Below are 20,062 nucleotides of genomic sequence, written 5' to 3' on the forward strand. Positions count from 1 at the left end.
GGCATTTTTCCCCATCACATTTTAAGTAACTTACATCCCCAGAGAGAAGAGTAATAAAAGACATTTTATGTTTAAAATTTAGTAAAATGAACAGAACCACTTAAAAAAAATTAAAGGCTGAAAGAGTGTTGATTTCCAACCACCACTGGTAAAATTCAGCTATTATTGTAATCTACTGATGTGTAGATTAGATCCCTCCTATAATTATCTCTGATATATAGTGCTGTTTAAATGAAACATTCATGGTCTTATGCATCTACTCATGACAATTATTTAAGGTCGCATTAAATATTAAACAGTAATTAAAACTTCCGCAGGTATCTTTCATAGCTAATCCACATGCTGTGTGAGTTGCCTTTTATCTTATTCTGATTCGGGGCATTAAAAAGACCCAGGTTAGCTGCCGAGCTGAATGTTTTATGCTGGCTTCCTCTTTACCCTAACTGGTACCTGCAAGTTTGAAAAATGGTATCAACTTGCTCCCCTTTGAAACTCTTAGTCAAAAAGATTTCTGGAGAAAAAAAAAAAAAAAAGATTTCCAGGTGTGAAAGAAGCATTTTTCATAGGCTGGAGGAAAAAAAAAGTTTGATGATAAGCCTAGCAATGATATTTAAGGCGATAAGAGCTGTCTCTTCACTATCCACTCCAATTGAAGATGTAAGTGACATTAATGACTTAAAACAACATATCACTTCTATATGAAGTTGGGGTTCATGTAGTTGGGGGGTTTTCTAGCAGCTTAATGCTTATTGAAGATTGCAAATGAGTGTGTTCTCCTGGGAGTACCTCCCACCGGTCAGTAGGAAGAAGGATCCTGGGAATACTCTAAGTAACAAAAGGAATATGAACCAGAATTTTAAAACTACCACAGATGATCCAGAAAACAATCTACGTGTGGAAAATTGAAATGGACTTCACAGAATTGGTTAGGAGTCAGACCTGCCATACACACCTACAGAGCAACGCACCCAAAAACCAATAGTCCCATCAGGGTGGAGTTAAACATGGGAGGAGCAGACAGGAAGGAGGAGCAGAAAAGGGGAATGAAAGATGTCACAAAAGAAGAAAAAAGTGTAATTAAGAAGGGGAAGGGGGAAAGAGAAGAGGGTAGGGGAAATAGCAAGGAAGAGAACAGAAAACAGCGGTAAGAGGAGGGAAAGCAGAAAAGAGAAGAGGAAATGTCCGGAACCAAAGGAAATAAAGATAGAAAGAAAAGTGGGTGCCACTGGAGGGAAAATCAGGGGTGTCATAAAATCATTGGGGCTCGGGAACAGAGGGGAAAAAGCACTTATGTGCAGCCATGGGCACTTAATACTAACAAAACCCCTCTTGCTGGAAAGGCAAGGTCCCAGCTATGTAAATAGACCTTTCCAGGTGGCGGGAGACCAACTATGGAGGCAAAACATAATTGATTGGTTGAGTTTAACTGGGTGGTGATAAGGTGTCTCCATGATTGATAATCTAGCATGTAGCTGGGTTCACTTTGGCCCCAAAAGGTCTTTGTGTGGTGTAAGAGTCTGTTTTAAGATGTCAGGTATCAGGTGAGGGGATTTATTACCATTGAGACCTTAACTCCATGATGTGCCTTCACGACCTGGAAACATTCCTGGGGAATCATTTAGCTCCGGCTGCAGAGGTAGGAAGAGCCCAGGGCTACAGAAAACTGGTTCATACCCCCTCAAGATCTGCATTCTTCATCGTTGTGTTAAGTAATTCTGCAGAGTACCAGAATTTTTATGTTGGAGCGAACCTTGAAAGGTAATTTATTCTTTACAGTCCTGTTTAGTGTAGAATTGTGCCCACCCTTTCCAGATAGTTGAGGATCTTTGTTTTTGTTTGGAAAGCAAGGAGGACTTAACAGGTTCTAAAATTTTTATCGAAATACGTCTTTATTGTTCTTTAAAAGGATTAGCTATAGATAAAAATAAATGTAAACTTATTTGTCTTTTTCTTTTAAGCAAATAGTCTTTTTTTTTTTTTTCCTGGAAATCAGTCTTTTAAATATTCTTTCCATGAAAATCTATTTTGCCAATAATGGGTAATTTCTGCCTTGTGTCCTGAAGGTACGAAGTACGTATTCAAGCCTGCACCGCACTGGGATGTGCATCAAGTGATTGGACATCCCTACAGACCCCTGAGGTGGCGCCTCTGATGCAGCCCCCACCACATCTAGAGGTACGGATGGCTCCAGGGGGATTCCAGCCCGTGGTTGCCCTTTTGTGGACTGGACCACTTCAGCCAAATGGAAAAGTTATATATTATGAGTTGTACAGAAGACAAATAGCAGCTCATCCTGGAAAATCAAATCCAGTGCTAACCTATAATGGAAGCTCGAGCTCTTTTACAGATTTCGAACTATCACCTTTCACAGAATATGAGTATCAGGTAAGAAATGTGTATTATCAACAATTCACACTGAGACCGTACATATACGCACCTCAGCACCTGCCTGTAAAAATTCCTTGCAATTTGAAAAGCCATTTAGAGAAATGTGGGGCTTAAGGAATTTAATAATATTCTTGGAAAATTTTTAAGCAGTAAATGAGGGAGGAAAGACTATAGTCATTTTCCTTCTTCATTTTCTTGGTTCTTGATCCATGTGATATATGCTTGTTATTCCTATGTAAATTTCAGGTGAAGTATTTGCATTCCTTATTAATGAAGTGATTTCCACCATTAAGCTTTCCTCTGTCAGTGTTGCCTTGGCAGGAAACACTCCTTGTTAAAAAAAATCACTTTGAAAATAACTCATTAATTGTACCAAGATAAAATAAAACCCAGTGGCAAGTACCTTCACCCCCTGTGCTCAAGAAAGATATGGAGTGTTGAGAAATGTCTACAGGAAAACAATTAACCTGTGCATGGGGATGAAGCAAGTTTTGTATGAGAGTAGTCTAAAAAATAAGGACTTTGCATGTCCCTAAAAAGCCAAGAATTACAAAAAAAAAAATATTCTGAAAATATTTTTGAAATCTATAGAGGACTTCTGTTAGGTTTATTTTGTTTTGCTCTCAGAGTGTTTTTGGAGGGTTTCTTTGTTTTTATTTTTTTATTTATTTATTTTTTTTATTTATTTATGATAGTCACAGAGAGAGAGAGAGGCAGAGACACAGTCAGAGGGAGAAGCAGGCTCCATGCACCGGGAGCCCGACGTGGGATTCGATCCCGGGTCTCCAGGATCGCGCCCTGGGCCAAAGGCAGGCGCCAAACCGCTGCGCCACCCAGGGATCCCTGTTTGTTTTTAATTTACTCCAATTTGTCAACATACAGTAACAGCGCTTATCTTATCATGTGCCCTCCTTAATGCCTGTCACCCAGTTACCCCAACCCCCAGCCCACCTCCCCTTCTGCAACCTTTCGTTTCCCAGAGTTAGGAGACTCTCATGGTTTATCTTCCTCTCTGAGTAGTTTTGATTCTTCTTCTGATAGCAACTCCATTTCTGGCCAGGGGTAGGGGTGGGAGGATGATTCCCCTTGCTCAGGCTTGGGAGAATGTCAGTCCATGAATGTGTCAGGCTGTCTCCTAACCAAAGGGTAGGGGCACATGAACCATGCTCAGCCCCTCAGACTCACCTGGGGCTTGATCTTCTGCATGGTGACTCAGAATTTTAAAAGGTGGAGGTCAGAAGTCCTAATAAAATATCCCAAACCTCAATCCAAAGGCTTTTCTTATGCCTGCTATTTTCAGGCATGGTTCTTCAACTATTTTCTCAATTCCATACACTCCCAATAAACTCTCTTTTGCAAAAATCAGAACCAGTTTCTCTTGCTTGCAGTCAGAAGCTTGCTGATTGATGCAAGCACTAAGTGCCAGGCATAATGCCAAGTGCAATTTTCTAAAAGAGGAAACTGAGCCTTGAACAGCTTACCATAACTAGAAATAATAAAATCACCAAGTCACCAGAAATATGTTGAGGAAATCAATGAATGCAGTAATTAGAGGTAACATTTTAAGTGTGAGAAGAGTATATTTTAGGCCAATAATGTATGAGACAAATTACCCAATGTAGTTAGTAAAAATTGAAAATATAAAAAGATTCCTGAATGGTTTGGAGAAATAGATACATGTTCAAAATCCCTTGTTTTCATTTTTAAATATAAAACTCTCTTAAGAACAAAAGTTTTTTCTAGGCTTGGCATGACTCGTTTAGCAGCAAAATGCAATCTAAACAAACTTGAGATTATAGCATTTATTTATCCTATCTACTGTGAATATTTATATGTTTTGCTACAGAAATACTGTGTTTCATTACCATATCATTCTGAGGATATTACAACATACACAGTACGTGTATTTTATTACCTTTCCCAAATCTGAAAAGAGAAAAAGCAAAATTATTTAAAAACACATCAGGCCCCAAGGGTTTAGGGTGAAGATTGTGGTTTATATCATGGAGGAACAAAATACCACAGTTGGAAACAAAATAGTATTAGAAACAGCCAGGATCTATGTAGCTGGCCACACTTTTGTTCATTTGTCTATACCTTTACTAAAAAAAATGTCACTTTATCCGAGATTCTTCTATTCTCAATTATCTAGTCTCCCTCAGGAATAAAAACACACCTTTGTGACAGAGCTGAATGAAATGAGCAAGAAATCTTTGGCTTCTAATTAGATGAAACTCAATGACCCATAGATATTGAAAGCAAACTAGTGATTATAGCTTCTTTGGCATTATGTTGTGCCACTGGATTCAGTAATTGGCCAGATGATCCATAGAAGTCTAATGCCAATTTTTAAGAAATGGTAAACCTCACACATATGTCTTAGCTCTGGTGAATTTTCTTACCAGGAGTTAAGGACAAGGAGGAACCAAGGGACCTACAATTCAGAGGAGAGTGGACCTCAGGCTGTGCTGTTTGTAACTGTCTACTCTGGGTCACGCTGCACCTCCTCCTATTCATTACACCCAATGGAAGCATTTAGTTGGGTTTCCATAACAAACTGATCTCAAATCTGCATTTACTAGCTAATCCCACCTTGTTACCACATAAGCAGCAGGAGGGTAAAATCTAGCCTATCTGCCCAAACCCAGTTTTTACAGGAAGTATTTTGAAAAGCATAGATTAGATGCTGAAATAAATGAACTAAAATATTAGATTTATTTAGCCTGGGTAACTGCTCAGTCTACACAGGTCCTGAATAACCTTACAGGAGCCATTTAGGAAGTAATGTACTAAAATACTGATTTCCCTTTTACAAAAGAACATTTTTGCCATTGAGATGAACTTGTTTTGCTCTCAAGCCTGTCTGAGGGTTACTTCATCTGCAAGTTGCCTTTCAGAAAATACCTTCATTGTCCTAGAGGTATTGGTTCACTCAATATCTGTCAATAATTTGACTCTTCTGCAGAGGATTGTATTTTTTGAGGCAATTTATATTTCTGGGAATAAAACCAAAGAACTGAGAAACTACCCAGAGATATACATCTATTAATCAGAAGGGTGGTGATGATCTGTGTAATTGGGTTGGTGGTGTTCCACAGGGTGTGCCCTGAGGGTGTCAGATAATGCTGCCCACCCTGCTCCTACAGGACCCTACACCACTCTGTACTCATTTCTGTTTCTGAGGTAAGTCATTGAAGGCAGCTGCCAAAATTTATTGTGGGGGATAAACAAGACAGCACTTCCTAGTGTAAATTCGCCAATCACTTGACCTGTAATAGAGCTCTGGGAGAAAAGAGTCTAGACTGGATGAGTTCTGATGGATGGAGTGGACAGGAACTATGTAGAGAAAGGGATTCTTACTGAAAGAAATAGGGAGTCCCTCACTCCAGGAGTCCTTGGAGGATGAGAACCAGTCAGTGTCACTTACCTCACAACAATTCATAGAACCAGCTTGGTAACTGTCACATTTGAAGGTGGACAAAAGCCATGTGATATTACAGGCACTTTCTAAATTTTCAGTAATACCTCAATATCAAACATTTTAAAGGTAGTGGCTCCCAGTCTTTCTAATACAAAAGGAGATTCCGAGGGGTGAGGGTGGAGATTCCCAGCAATCTGTATTTTTAACAAACAAGATGATCCACAACCCTCCTTTTTTTTTTTTTTTTTTGAGAAATACTGCCCCAGAGGGTACAGCATTGTTGCTATGCTGCTTAAGCCAGATTTTCAAGTGGTGATTTCCTAAATCAGTGGCTCTCAGCCCTGGCTGCACATTAGAATCACCTAGGGAACTTTAACCACATTCCTGATGCTCCGGCTCCATCCCCCTGTAGTTCTGATTCTGGGATGGGTCCAGGGATCAGTGCATTTCAAAAGGTCCCTAGGTGATTCTAATGTGCAGCCAGGGCTGAGAATCACAGTCCTAAACCATCATAAACCGATTGCCTAAATAAGTGAAGCCAGCTCCCCACAAGTGCCTAATTTACATGATGATAATTGATGACCAACCTATTTACCTTGGTTTATCCATAACTACCCTAAACAGAAATCCTGTTGTTTTGATATCAAACTGGAAAGTGGAGGACTTCAGAATTCAGAATATATTATCTGCAAAGTTCACATCTCAGTTAATCAAATAATTTCTTTTCCTCTTCTTCGTGGATTTTGTTTTATTTCTATTGGAGTTTTATTTTGCTTTGTTTCTCACTTGGGACACCTGGCCTTTGGTAGTTAAGAGTTATAACATTCATCACCACTTAAAACGGGATTTTTCTAATTTGATTGACTTCGACACAGCTTCCAGAGATTCTGCAGGATCCACTTTAATAAGAACAGTAAGCTCTGAAATATAAATTGTAGAACTCTGGAAGTGCCTTTTTATATTTCACAAGATGGATGGGACGTCTTTGCAGAACCACACGATGCAGTGTCTCATTAGAGCACGAGCCTTCTCAGTGAATTTCAAATACAATTTAGTTTACCAAAACCTAATTCTCAAAAACTCTTGTCAATGCGTGGTTCATACATAAATGAGATGCATCTTCACTAAATGGAATTCTTCAGTGTACAGACCTTTTCCTTACATGGAGATCACAGGCTTCTTGTTCAACAGAATATTTACAAAATCCAATGGGATACTTTTGAGACCATACTCCTTTCTATCTTCAACCCTTTCAAAATTGGGCTGTCCGCATCTATACGGTCTAGACCTCCCAATTCTGCATGGGGAGGTTCTTAATAGCACAGCAAGCAAATGAAGACAACAGTCTCTGCACAGGCTTCAGAGAGGGACCTGGGTGGAAGTCTGCTCCGTAGGCAGCTGCAGGCTTCATCTTTGGGGAGCGAGCTGGGGCTGATAAGCAGCCCTCAGTAATTGTGCATTCATATTCATACTCTCGCTTAAGGCAATGACTCACCATGGATTTGCTAGGGCCTGCCGTGGCTCCCCCTTTCACCGGATCGTGCTGTCAGTGACTTCATTCATTTTCCTGAAAATTCCCCCACTTTGACAGGTTTCTGCACTAAGCACCCACACTCACACAATCTCCAAAGGCTTGAAGGCTTCCAGCGCTGGGCAACTGAGAAGTGACAGGTCAGCCCCAGAGGAAACCCTATGACTCATGACATGCAGGGCTGATCTTAGGGCCGGTGCTGTGGGAGGCCACACAGGATGGCAGCCCGCTGCCTTCTTTCTAACACACCGACCCTGACTCCAAACAATTCTGTCTGGAAATTTATGCTGAAGAGGATGCAAGGAAGGGTTGAGCAGGAGACAGACGAGGGGATGAACCCTCACTGTTCCTGCCCAAAACATCCATGTGGAGACTGCAGGAGGGGCTGCTGGGGCCTTTTCTGTGCAACCCCCACAATGTGTGGGTGACGAGCTGGAAAGGAGAAGGAGAAAAAACAGATAAAGTCCTTCTCACACTGTATCTGGATCCTAGAGCAAAGTAACCTCTCCCAGTGGTTTTTGCTGGTATTTAAATGGAAGCTCACCCCAGTTCTAAATTCTAGGAGCCTCCGTGGGGGTAATCTATAACCATACACTTTAAAATTTTCTAATCAAACTTTAGCTCAACCTTGATTTGATCTATAATTTGTAAAACCTGACAATATATTCTGATCCTAAGCAATTTGATCATCTGATCGTGTTTAGCTTTAAGTTATATCGAAGCAAGTGAGTATATGAGACCAGCTTCAGACAATCAATAGTTCTCTGGTTCCCTATCACCCAAATGGAAACATGGAAACATCAGTAGTGGTGTTTTCTAACTAAATCAATTTATTTATATACTAATAAATGTATTTAATAAGTTATAAATACATTAGAAAATATAAATGTCAACCAATAACAATTTATTTCGTTTACTGCATCTAAGAGTCCCATTTAGATTGTTGAGAAAACCTACAGCATCAATGAGGCATCTTGATTATTTTTACTATGAGTGATAGAAAGCCAACTTAAATAGAAAGGAATTGTTTCTGTTTACCTGTCTGGAAAACGGACCAAAGAAATTCCTTGAAACCAAGAAAAAGGTGTAAATATCAGGCCTCCACAGGAGCTTGGGGTACAGGACTCCAAGCTGTCAGATTCATCCTTTCTCTCCTTCCTCCATCTTTGATTGTCTCCATTTGGCTTCATTCCACACCAGACTTTCTCCAGGCATTAGAGAAACTCACTCTTGACACTACCTGATTCAAGCTTCCTCGGTGCCTTGGATTCCTTGGCTTGGAATTGTGGATTGGAGCAACATTGAACTCATAGACTCATGCTTTGAGATTGAATGAGTTGATACATAAATATGCTTAGGCCAGCACATCACACATAGGAACTCTTTGCCCAATGCAATTATGATAGGTATTATTATTCTTACCCTCCCACCTCAGAGTGGGAAAAGGACTTCTTTCCCTCTCAGTATTCATAAATCAAACAAGAGCCAGACTCTCATGGACTGCCTAGCACCATATAGTCCTGTGACCAAGGGAATGGAAGATTTTTATCAAATAGGCCTGGACACGGGGCCCCATCCTACAGCCAGGGATTTATGAATACGTGGGAAACACTTTTAGCCAGAAACAAGGGCTGCCCCAGCACGGGACACACACCCCACCACACTACTGTGAAATAGTTACAATTCCCAGGCTCTTCCCTCTTAGATGTTCACAGCTGGCAGATGAAACTGAGTGAAAAATAACACAGCTTGGGCAAGATGCTTAATTTCTCAAAGCCTTACTTTAAAAAAAATCAGTGTGTTAAGAGAAATGAGAGATTTTATATGTCTAGCTGGATGCCTGATACATAGTAAGCCCACCTCCCCACTCTACCCTGAGCCCATACTGTAGAAAAGAAGGTACCTTCTTCCAAGACAGAAAAGAACCAGGTTAAGAAAACTCTTATGCCTCCATCAGTGAGTCACTAATAAAATGCTAGAATGTAAAAATCTCTAAGAACACAACTGGCTCTGAAGGTGTGATGCCCCTTCAATGAGGTGGTCCAGTCTTGTTTGTCCTTGCCACTTCTCAGGATAAAACTACCTTGCCCACATACCCATGACTGAGATTCCTTCCAACTTTGAGTCTGAGTCTACACTTCTGTGACAAGCTACTTGATTCACATGGCTCATTTTCTGTTGCTATCGCCTTTATCCCATCCCGTTCCTAAGCATTTTCTGTGCCACTTTTAGAGAAAATGGATCGAGCATGTTTTCTGTTTGGTTTTGGACTTGCATTTAATTAGGTATTAATCTCACTAACGTATTTCTGACCAGCATGGAAGCTTTTGTTTAGTTAGTTTCTCCCATAAGATCTAAGCTGCTCCCACCCCCAACTCCCACAGCTCAAGGTATTAAATGATTTATTGATATTGTCTGTCTCAAACAGTGCGTTTGTTCTAAAACTTTAGAGCCAAAGTGCTACAGCTTAGACTACAGGCCGTTAGGACACTTCCATGAATAGAAATATGAATTCTGCCCCTGGACCAGGGACCATATTTTTTTGCCATTGGTTTTTTTTTTTTTTTTTTTTTCAACAGATCATTTCTCCCTATGTGTGTGTGAGCACACTTAGGAGCATGCTCTAGTTCACACGTGTGCACATCGTTTCATTCTTTTTCTCTTTCATGGCATCCTTTAGCATTCATTTTTAAGCTGCAATTGTTGGCAGTCTTTACGTTGCCTTTGAGACAAGTTATTCATCTGGAGATGCATTGGTTCTCACCCTCATGCTGATGCAACCCAAATGTCTAGTTCACTTAAGCCAATATTGATCCTCCAATCTTTGCATTGAAAGCTTGTGTGCTGGACATAAAATAGTAAATGGAACCAAATTTTCTCCCGCTGAAGATAGATAATGTGTAGTTCCAAGCCCTCATGGCTCTTCACCAACAGTTTCTATTCAGTGAGATGACCATGAAAATCAAGGCTCCCTCAAATCACCTGATTAGGTCCTATAAAAATATCCAGGAAAGGATGAGACATGTTTTACTTATTTCCCTTTATCCTAGAACTTGAATACATAATAACTTATTATTACGCACCCACTATATACAAAGTGTATGCCTAGTTACTAGGATTGCGGCAGGAGGCTAAAAACCATGAACTCCATTCCTCAGGGGCTTAAAGTTTAGTTGATAAGACAAAGAAACACACCCCTGAATAATATATCCATAAAAATATAGGGATGCTTGTATAAGCTATGAAGAAAGATATTTGAAAGATTCAAGTGATGATGCAGCAGAAACAGCACCTTATCTTCAAGGACAGCAGGATTTCCATGCCAAGTTCTCATGGCCCCTCTCATTTCACTCTCTGGCCAGATGGGCTTGAGCAGCACAGGTGGGACTTGACTAAAATCATTCCATGCAGACGTGAAGAGGCACTATTCCTCTATTCAGTCTCACTAAATTATCTCCAATCTCTCCATGCTTATGATCCAATGCCAGTCTCAGCCCACCCATTGTTACTGGGGCCTGTGTAATGTTTGGAAATGTTCTCCCCAGTGTCAGGATCTCAGCTGGAAACAGATGGTGTACTCAAAGGAGCATTTGAAGAGAATTAAATGAAAAGGCTATTTATGGAGGTATGGGCAGGATTAAGAGAATCAACAAGGGAGGTTAAAGTACCCAGGGACTAGCAATAGCCAGAAGCTATTACCTTCTAGGCCTAAAGGGGATCAAGCTGTTCCTGGAACCCAGCATTTGCTGAAGCCAGTGAAGAGGGGCTACACTGTGGAAGAAGAAGCTTTAGAGAAAGAATGCAGTCTTGCCAAACTGAGGTGCCAAAGAGAGGGATCAGGAGACGTTAAAAATCTGAACTCTCTCCTTCCTCTGATCAGTCCAACTGGAAAGAAGCCAGGAGGAGAAGATCCCTTAGGCAGTCTGCAGAGTCACTTCCCAGTGCACCGAGCAGGGCATAGAATGGTCCTGGAGGCAAAGGAATCATACCTAGCATATCCCCCATACCTCACATTGGTGCTGCTTCTCACTCAATATGTGACAAAGAATCCCTTCCAGGCTACGAGATCACCTGGCAAGCTTTGGCCTGCTACTCATGGTTATTGATAAAACACTAAGTAAATCTGAAGGCTTAAGGAGGATTGCACTTAGTATTTGGACTGATGGTATATTTCCATTAAATTCTAAATAAATGTCTTGGTCTAAATGAAGCAATCAAATCTACAGGTGGAAACAAAAACGTTAAGACGCTTAAGTAAATCACATCCCTTCAATTGAAATCTTTAAGAAGTTGGTTGAGACTCTCTCTTGTGAATTGATTTATCTATCTGCTGATGGATCTGATCATTACTAAGATGCCTAAAAGCATCTTGGAAACTGTGCAGTTCTCTCCTTGATGCCGGTGGCATGTTTATAATGGAAACCGGAAATAAAATTCTGTCCTCTGAAGAATCCAGTGAATTGCTCCAGTATTTCCTTTTGTTTAGACTTTGGGATGCTTTTGAGAAATTTTAATTAATAATAAGGCAAAGTAGAGAATGCCATCCAATATACAAAAGTTGCTGTAGGAACAGTATTTCTCAAAAGCCACGCTTTCATTTGCACTGCCCCTCAAAGTTTTAGAGCAGAGAAATACCTGGAGAAAGACATACAGAGATGTGGCCTAAATTTGTAATGCTGTGAAGGGTCTTCAAGTCTATGGTTGCTCAATAAAGCTACATGGAACCCAGAAGTAAGTTACAAAATTGCTACTTAGTCCCACTTTCTCTTCCAAGGGGTCAAGTCACCCTCTCCTAACTTTTCACAAAATGATATAATAATCATTATTATTTTTTGTGCTCACTATGTGCTATGCTAAGAGCTTTACAACCATTTGAGATAATGACTATTACTAATAATAATGTTCAGAAATCTGATGCATTGCGTGATTGTTAACATGCCCCAGATACAGTTGGTGAGTGGGAGAACTTGACTTTGTATCCAAGATTCAGGTGCCAAAGACTGTGTCCTTAAACTCATCCTATGGTTGCTCTGAATTGTATTTATATAAAGCTCTGGGGCTTTCAAAATCTTGGTAAGATATTTATAAATGTATTTATCCACCAACCCATTCCTTGGAAACTTATAGAGGCATTTTGCATACAAAGCTCAGTATAGTCCTGTGAGATAGGTGTTATCATTCCCTCTGTATAATAAGGAGCCTAAATGACTATGCAAGTTACCTAAGAAAAGACAGAATTAGAGCTTAGACCCAAGTCCAGTAATTGTCTACTGAATCACAGCTTATTCAGGTGACCCTCATCAGGGGCATGAGTCCTGACCCTGCAAAGATGAACTGACTCTGAGTGTAATCTGGGCTCCAGGATTCACTGGCTTTGTCATCTCAGCAATTGATTTAAACCTTCTAAGCCTTCATTTCCTTGCCCATAAAATTGGGGTGAAAAGACCTACCTTAGAAGGGTAGCTGTAAACTTTAAATGAGTTCATTGTCACTCACATATAAAATTAAAATTTAATAGATAAATTCATAAAAATTAATCAATACCCAGTTATTTCTGTAAAATGTATATCAGACTAAGTCAGTTCCCTGATGGGAACCCTCCCTTGGCTTCCCATAAAATGCAAACTCCTCTCTGGTTCAATGGAGACTTTCATTTGTCCACTTCTGTCCTCATCTCATTGCTCTCTGGCCCTTACTCACTAAGCCTGGCTGCACTAGCCTTCTTGAGAATCCAGCCTCAGGGACTTTGCACTTCTTTTTCCCAGAGCATCCCCGCCCCCTCCCCCCCCCCCCCCCACATCTTCACATGATGGCCTCCTTCTTGCCATTAGCATTCCAGTTTGATTATCAACTCCTGAGAGCATCTTCTGGACAATTCAAGCATTCTCAGTTATATTGCTGTATCTTACATAGTTTATATTATAGATTATTTCCTTTCTAACACATACCACCTATTCATTTGTGTTTGTTTATTTACTGTTTCTCCCCACCCAGATATCAACTCCAGCCTCGTTCACTGTTGTATCCCCAACTCATAGTACAGTGTCTGGCACATAGAATGGCTCAGTAAATATCTACTGAATTAATGGATGGTTAAGTAACCTCACTTGGTTAACTATACTGTTATTTTCAAAAATGTTAATCATAATTGGTAATTATGATCTTAGCTTACTCTAGCAACTTATTGTGGAGGATGTATGTGTTTCCAATGTCATATCAATAGGGTATGGTTATTATTTTAGTTAAAACATAATGGAATTTCACCGTCTTTACGTGTTTGGAGCAGTATGGAAAGTATGTGAATATTTTTTGCCTCCGTGTAACACATAATAGTGTTAAAACATGATAAGTGCCAACAGAGATGGATGCCATGATATTTGTGGTAATTCCCACCATCTCACTTTGAGGCTGCTCTTCATAGAAACAGCCAGTCCCTGCAGGGCTCTACTATAGTCCCAGAGCAGGATGTCAACTGCTTGGAAGATGTGCCCAGGTTCTCCTTCAATGGTCTTATGTAGAAAAGTTCAAAGAGTTTGGGGTTTTACATCATGTGCCTGTATTGGAGAGCCAACTCTACCACTTCCAAGTTGCAGAAACTTCCCTGTGTCTCTTTCCTCATGCACACCAGTGACAATAATAATATCAATCTGATAGGATTGTTGGGAGGATGAAATAAATTAGTACATATAATACACTTATAAAAGTGCAAGTGCTCAGTGAACCTATCAACTACTTTTATGTATCCTCATGAGAGCCAGATGGAACGGAGTTCTTATTTTCTCTCAGGAAGCACAGATAGAGGCAATAAAAAGTAGTATGTGATAAATTCCAAATTCTTATTATCACTAAAATTAAATTGGGACTAATTCTAGAATTTCACACTAATGTTGAAGCCAATTTTCCCTCCCTCATATTCATATTTATTGAGTAGCTTTAAAGAGCAAGGCAGTGTGCTAAGCAGTAGTAACAGAAGACACCCATGTCTAGCAAAGAAAATGTCTTATAATTTCTTCACATCTCTGAATTTCAAAAGTACCAGTAGAAAGGAAGACAATGTCTTGTTGTACCCTTCTTCCCCTGGGTCCCAGAATTCAATTAAAATCATGTTCCATCTTGCCTGATCCAAAGTGTTTTAGATGAAAGGAACCTGGAATGCAGGAGCTATATCTGTAGAAGTGTAACTACAATACATCCAGTAAAGTATCATGCAAACAGAGATGCTGAAAAAGTTCATTTGATGATAAAAGAAAATCAGATAGATAGAGAGTTAAATAGCTACACAGAGCTTTTCAGCAAGCTATTCCTTTATGACTATAGCCTGCAGGACTGCTCATGAAATAAAATAATCTTGTAATCATGTAACTTCAGATTTATTGCCTTCTCTTTTTAGCCATGGGTCTCTCTAACCACAATTCTGGCAAAGTCCAGTTTGGCATATTGCTATTCAAACGTATTCGAAACCCACGACGGGCTACCCTTTAAAAAGGCATTAATGTAAGTGCCATGGGAAAATATACTCCAAGGTTGTAGATGAATTGATATGATTTCCTTGATTGTATCTTTTTATTTATGAGGCATAATTTATGAGCAGTGGAGAACAAACTGCAATGAGTGATGACTAACTACAGCCAAAGTCATAAATCAGGAGCAGTGAAAGAAGTGGTGATTTTGATCGAATCTATTGAATTAGCTGTTGGCCTTAGCCAATACAGGTATTGGAAAGACCTTTTTAATATCTATTTGTCCCCCTCATGGGAATGTGATAACAATATCATTACATGCCCCTAGGAAACAAATAATTTAATTGTTTGTTAACATGCAACCTATTTACTTATTAACTACTGGCATGGCCATTCATGTCAGGCTTTTGTTTATTTCTGATGTGAATTGTCACAAAAATATATTCACATTCTCTAGTTTAATAAAGAATGATGTTGCTTCCCTCGTGCTGTTCAATATGAATATGTCATAAATTTTGTTGAAATGCTTTTGTATTATCAAGAATTGCCAGTATTCCACAAGGGAAGCATGTTACAAAACATCGCAGAAGTTACATAGAACTCAAAAATGCCTCTATATCTTAATCCTTTGAGAGTAACAGTTATAATACAATTCTTATAATATAAGCAGCGTGGAAAAAGAACAAAATCTCAAATTGCTCCAAGGGCAAGGACAGTCACTGTCACTTATATTAGAAGTCAACAGATTAGGGGTTTTCTGTTAAAGATCACTGGCTAAATTTGGTTATTCCTGCATTCCATTTTTGTATGGAAAATAAGAGTGAATACAAGAATAAATAGACATCAATTAGATGCTAACAGAATAAGCAGCATCACTAAACTGTTCCCTTGGCTTTAACAAGACTTGTAGCATGATGATATCTTAGCCTAAAGAATCAAAAAATATTTTTACACTTAAGGATATTTTTAAAATGATATGATAAAGGAAAAACACATCAGGAAATCCCTAGAGATTTACATTAAGAATTTGTCTTTGCATTAAGACTACACTTGGAAAATATCAGTCCTAGGGAATGTTTCTTCAGAAAGCTACAAAGCACTAAAGCTTTATGTGAGGAAAAAGCACTAATCTTTACAGTTAAGTGTAGAAATTGGACTAAAGAATAATTAGCACAGTGATGTAAGCACCCAGTGGGCTACCACTCTGGGAGAATTTTCAGATCTATCTCCCCTTCCCCTGTCCTCCACAGAGTCATGTCTCTTTTACAAAAATGATTACAAATGCTTCTGTTCACAAATTCTTGCTTCCCTTCTGGAATCAAGTTAAAAGGAGAAATGTGTAGAGAGGAATTGGGAGCATTTAGAATAATATACTACAAGGGAAAAATGGATGCAACAAGTTCTAGAAATATCATGATTTCAAGAAATTTATACCTGGACTGAAAACTAGCTAGCAAATAGTCGTTCTACAAAGTTAATGAACTCTGGTTCTGTTTAGAACCATGACCACTGTAATGAACTCTATGATGATTATTGGCAGCTGTAACATCTTCAAACAGATACATGCTTCATGCTTTTTTGAATGACTAAAGGTAATGACAAAGAAAATGCAGAGTACAACTCTAAACAGACGTCAGTTGAATAGAAATTTAAAATGTATAACACCTGTTCTGTACCTGGTTCTACAGAAAATAGCCTTCTGTGTTTCTCACACAATCTTGGAAATGTGTTGGAAAGGCAGGTTCCAAGGTCCTTTCGCCACAAATTCTGATATAGGTATCCAAAATGATTTTGATGATCATAGCCAAGAAACACTTTTTGACAAAGACTCCTTTGGTGGAAGAATCTAGGAGGCAGTTTTAACCAGAGAAGAGACGATTAAACCCATCTTTTCCACAGCAGTGGGATTTTGGCAGCTTGGTGGCAGATGTTGACACTTTAGGTAATGGGAATTTTTTGAGGCCAAATATGGTCATTAGTCCTGGGAGGGTGGGGAGTAGTAAATAAAAGAACAATTTCATTTCTTTAATGGACGATAACATAAAGATGGTAATAGTCACTAGTTAGGTTTTTTAAAATTAGATTGAAAACAGAAATATGAACAGAAATTAATCTATTTTTCTAGTCAGTTATAGAATTTATGGTTAAATGGTTTTAGTGATTTTGTTTTTATCCAAATAGTCAATCTATGTTTTCTATGACATCTTCTTATATTATAACTCTTGTCATGGTTGCAACCGAAGCCTTAGAGAAGAAAACACCCCAACTCAGCCAGTCCCAATTTGTTCTTGTTTGTAACAGCTCTTCACTGGGAGGTTCCTAACTCTTAAAGTTATTATTGTGTGTGTGTGTGTGTGTGTGTATGTGTGTGTGCAAGTGTTCACTAAACACAAATAATTGTTTTAGTGAGAAGTTTAATCATTTTTTTTATTATAAAAGAATAAAGATGTTCAGCTGGATAATGTAGGAATAAGGATATTCTAAATAAATTAAAAATTAGGAGTATCCTTGATTTTTGTCATTTTGCCTTGAAATTCATAAGCTTTGCTGGCTCCCACACCATTAATATGTCCCTTCTTTTCTGTGAGCAGCCCACACAAAAAAAAAAGCCCACATTTTTGTACCCAATGATCGCAACCAGAAATTGTGGGACATAAACCAGATGGATTGGCTTGTCGGTTAGGTGAAAGGTAGGTAAATAGGTGGTGATGGATGGATGGATTAGAGAGGTGACAAATAGAAAAAATAGAGATAGATACAGTAGGCAACTCCATATTCACAAGACATTTTATTTCTTGATTCTTACATTGTTTCATTAAAAGATCAGATCATATTGCTCAAAATTTGCCATGCAAGATCTCTGCTTCTTTCTCCACCCTACAAAGATGGATCCAAATATTGGGGTCACTGTTTCACAGTAGAAATCATAAGCATATGTTAGCATTTTTTTTTATTTACTTATTTATTTTAAAGATAGAGTGCACGAGTGGGAGGGGCAGAGGGAGAGGAAATCCCAAGCAGACTCCACACGGAATGTGGAGCCTGACTCCGGGCTCAATCTCATGACCCTGAGATCTTACCCTGAGCCAAAACAGAGTCAGCCATTCAGCCACTGAGCCACCCAGGCACCCCTCTGTGAGCGTTTTTATTCTGAACCCTGAACTTCTATACTTAAGTTCCTTTGTGTCTTGCTTCACTGGGCATAGGCAGAAATCCACAGCAATTTTTGGGTAAAGGACTTTTTAACCTCAATAAACAAAGAGGATACCAATGACAGGTTCTTTTTTACATTTTCCTCTGGTAGTTTGGTGTAATAGAAACACTGCCTTGTGGGACAAGTTTTGTGAAATCCATAATTCTTCATTATTTCAGTCAGCTTTCTCTTCATTGTAACTGCTTTCATTTCCAGAGTAGCTCATGTAAATAGGCTGATCCTGCTTTGCATAAACACGTTGATTTATATGAATGCTATTTTGATCTCAAATTGATTGAATACTAAAAAGAAAGACTAAGAAAAAGAGCACTATATTATGAAGGTCTCCCTTCAAAGACAAAAGACACTAAGTCCTACATACATTCCCAGTTAGTGATGAAGAATTTACAATTGCCTCGTTTTCAGAACAGAACATTTCCAGAAATACAGGGAATCACTATAATACTGACGCTCAAATATTTTAAAATACCATAGATTAAATCACATTTTGGAAATAGGACTTGACCCAGTAAAAATTCATCTAACACAGGGGGATGTGGGATGAAGTTTTTATCTCACAACACCAGCTTAATAGTATTCATTATACTCCATCTATATTGAAAGTGAAAGCAAAAATGAATGTTCATAATCTGGGGCCAGACCTGTGCTAAGCACTTTCTATAGATTTTACTTATTTCTTTTTTTTTTCAACGTTCCCTACCTGCACTGTTACTGTCTCCTATTGGTGCTCAGTAATTAATTGGCAACTTGCTGAATTTTTATTTTATTACACCTACTTTTTTATTTTCCTCGTTTTCTTTCCCATCCATTGTGGCCTCTATTAAAATTCTATATGCCCTTTATTTAATTAAATAAAGAGGTCATTAGTCTGAGGTGGCTCTAGTGCTTTGAAGGCCTACATAAACAAACCAAAGTCTAAGCTGGTAAATGCTTCAAGATTACAAAAATCAAAACACTAAGAACAACCAATCTTATATAGCCAATAGGCTTTGAACTATAGCCAACAAATAATTTCCTTTCTTTGCTTCTGCACATTCCCTATGTAAGGCTCTCCTCTGGTTCCTGTCCGCCAAGTGCTCATAACCACTTCCAGTTTGGTGCTGCCCCATCAGAATTGTATTTTTGCTCAAATAAACTCTTAAAATTTTTAATACTCCTCAGTTTATCTCTTAACACCCTAAATCACTAACCAAAGCCCCACTCTTGGCAAAGAATTTGATATTAATAAGTATCCCTTATTTTGCTCCCCTTCCCCCAAGAATATTTTCTTTTCAAACTTTGTCACTCTCTTTGTAATAAAAAATGTTCTTCCCTACCTCCTGGAAAGATATTTGCATTAAAGAGATTAGTCTGGATGTCCATCAACAGATGAATGGATAAAGAAATGTAATATATATATATATATATATACATACATATATATTCATCAAATGTAATATATATACATATATTCATCAAATGTCTATATATAAAATATATATCTCTTGATATATATATATATTTCTTTTGATATATATTTTTATATATATCAAAAGAAATCTTGCCATTTGCAGTAACTTGGATGGAACCAGAGTGTATTATGCTAAGTGAAATAAGTCAGAGAAAGATGAATACCATATGATTTCGTTCATATATGGAATTTAAGAAATAAAACAGATGAACATAGGGGGAGGGAAGGAAAAATAAAATAAGATGAAAACAGGGAGGCAAACTATAAGAGAAGCTTAACTCTAGGAAACCAACCGAGGGTTGCTGGAGGGGGGATGGGGTAACTGCATGACAAGCATTCAGGAGAGCCATGATGTAATGAGCATTGGGTGTTATATGCAACTGAGGAATCACTAAATTCTACAACTGAAACTGATAATACATCATATGTGAGCTAAATTAAACTTTAAAATTAAATAATGAAATAAAATAAGACCAGATTGCTTTTACAAGAAGTTTTTTAAAAGATCTTTGCAAATAAATAATTACCTAAGTGTAAAAAAAAAAAAAAAAAAAAAAAAAAAAAGGTTGGTCTGTAGCTGACTGAGAGGCCAGAGACT

At 38.6% G+C, this 20,062-nt stretch overlaps 1 protein-coding gene across 1 annotated transcript in view; it reads left to right on the forward strand.

Annotated features, from left to right (window-relative positions):
* Positions 1-20,062, forward strand: part of USH2A (usherin) — a 691,295-nt gene that overhangs the window by 639,526 nt on the left and 31,707 nt on the right. Inside the window, exon 63 of the mRNA XM_072814508.1 lies at positions 2,064-2,385. Coding sequence (XP_072670609.1) covers positions 2,064-2,385 — 322 coding nt within the window. The remainder of the gene's footprint in view (positions 1-2,063; positions 2,386-20,062) is intronic.

The sequence above is a fragment of the Canis lupus genome, chromosome 38, assembly GCF_048164855.1.
Source record: "Canis lupus baileyi chromosome 38, mCanLup2.hap1, whole genome shotgun sequence".
Classification (NCBI taxonomy): domain Eukaryota; kingdom Metazoa; phylum Chordata; class Mammalia; order Carnivora; family Canidae; genus Canis; species Canis lupus.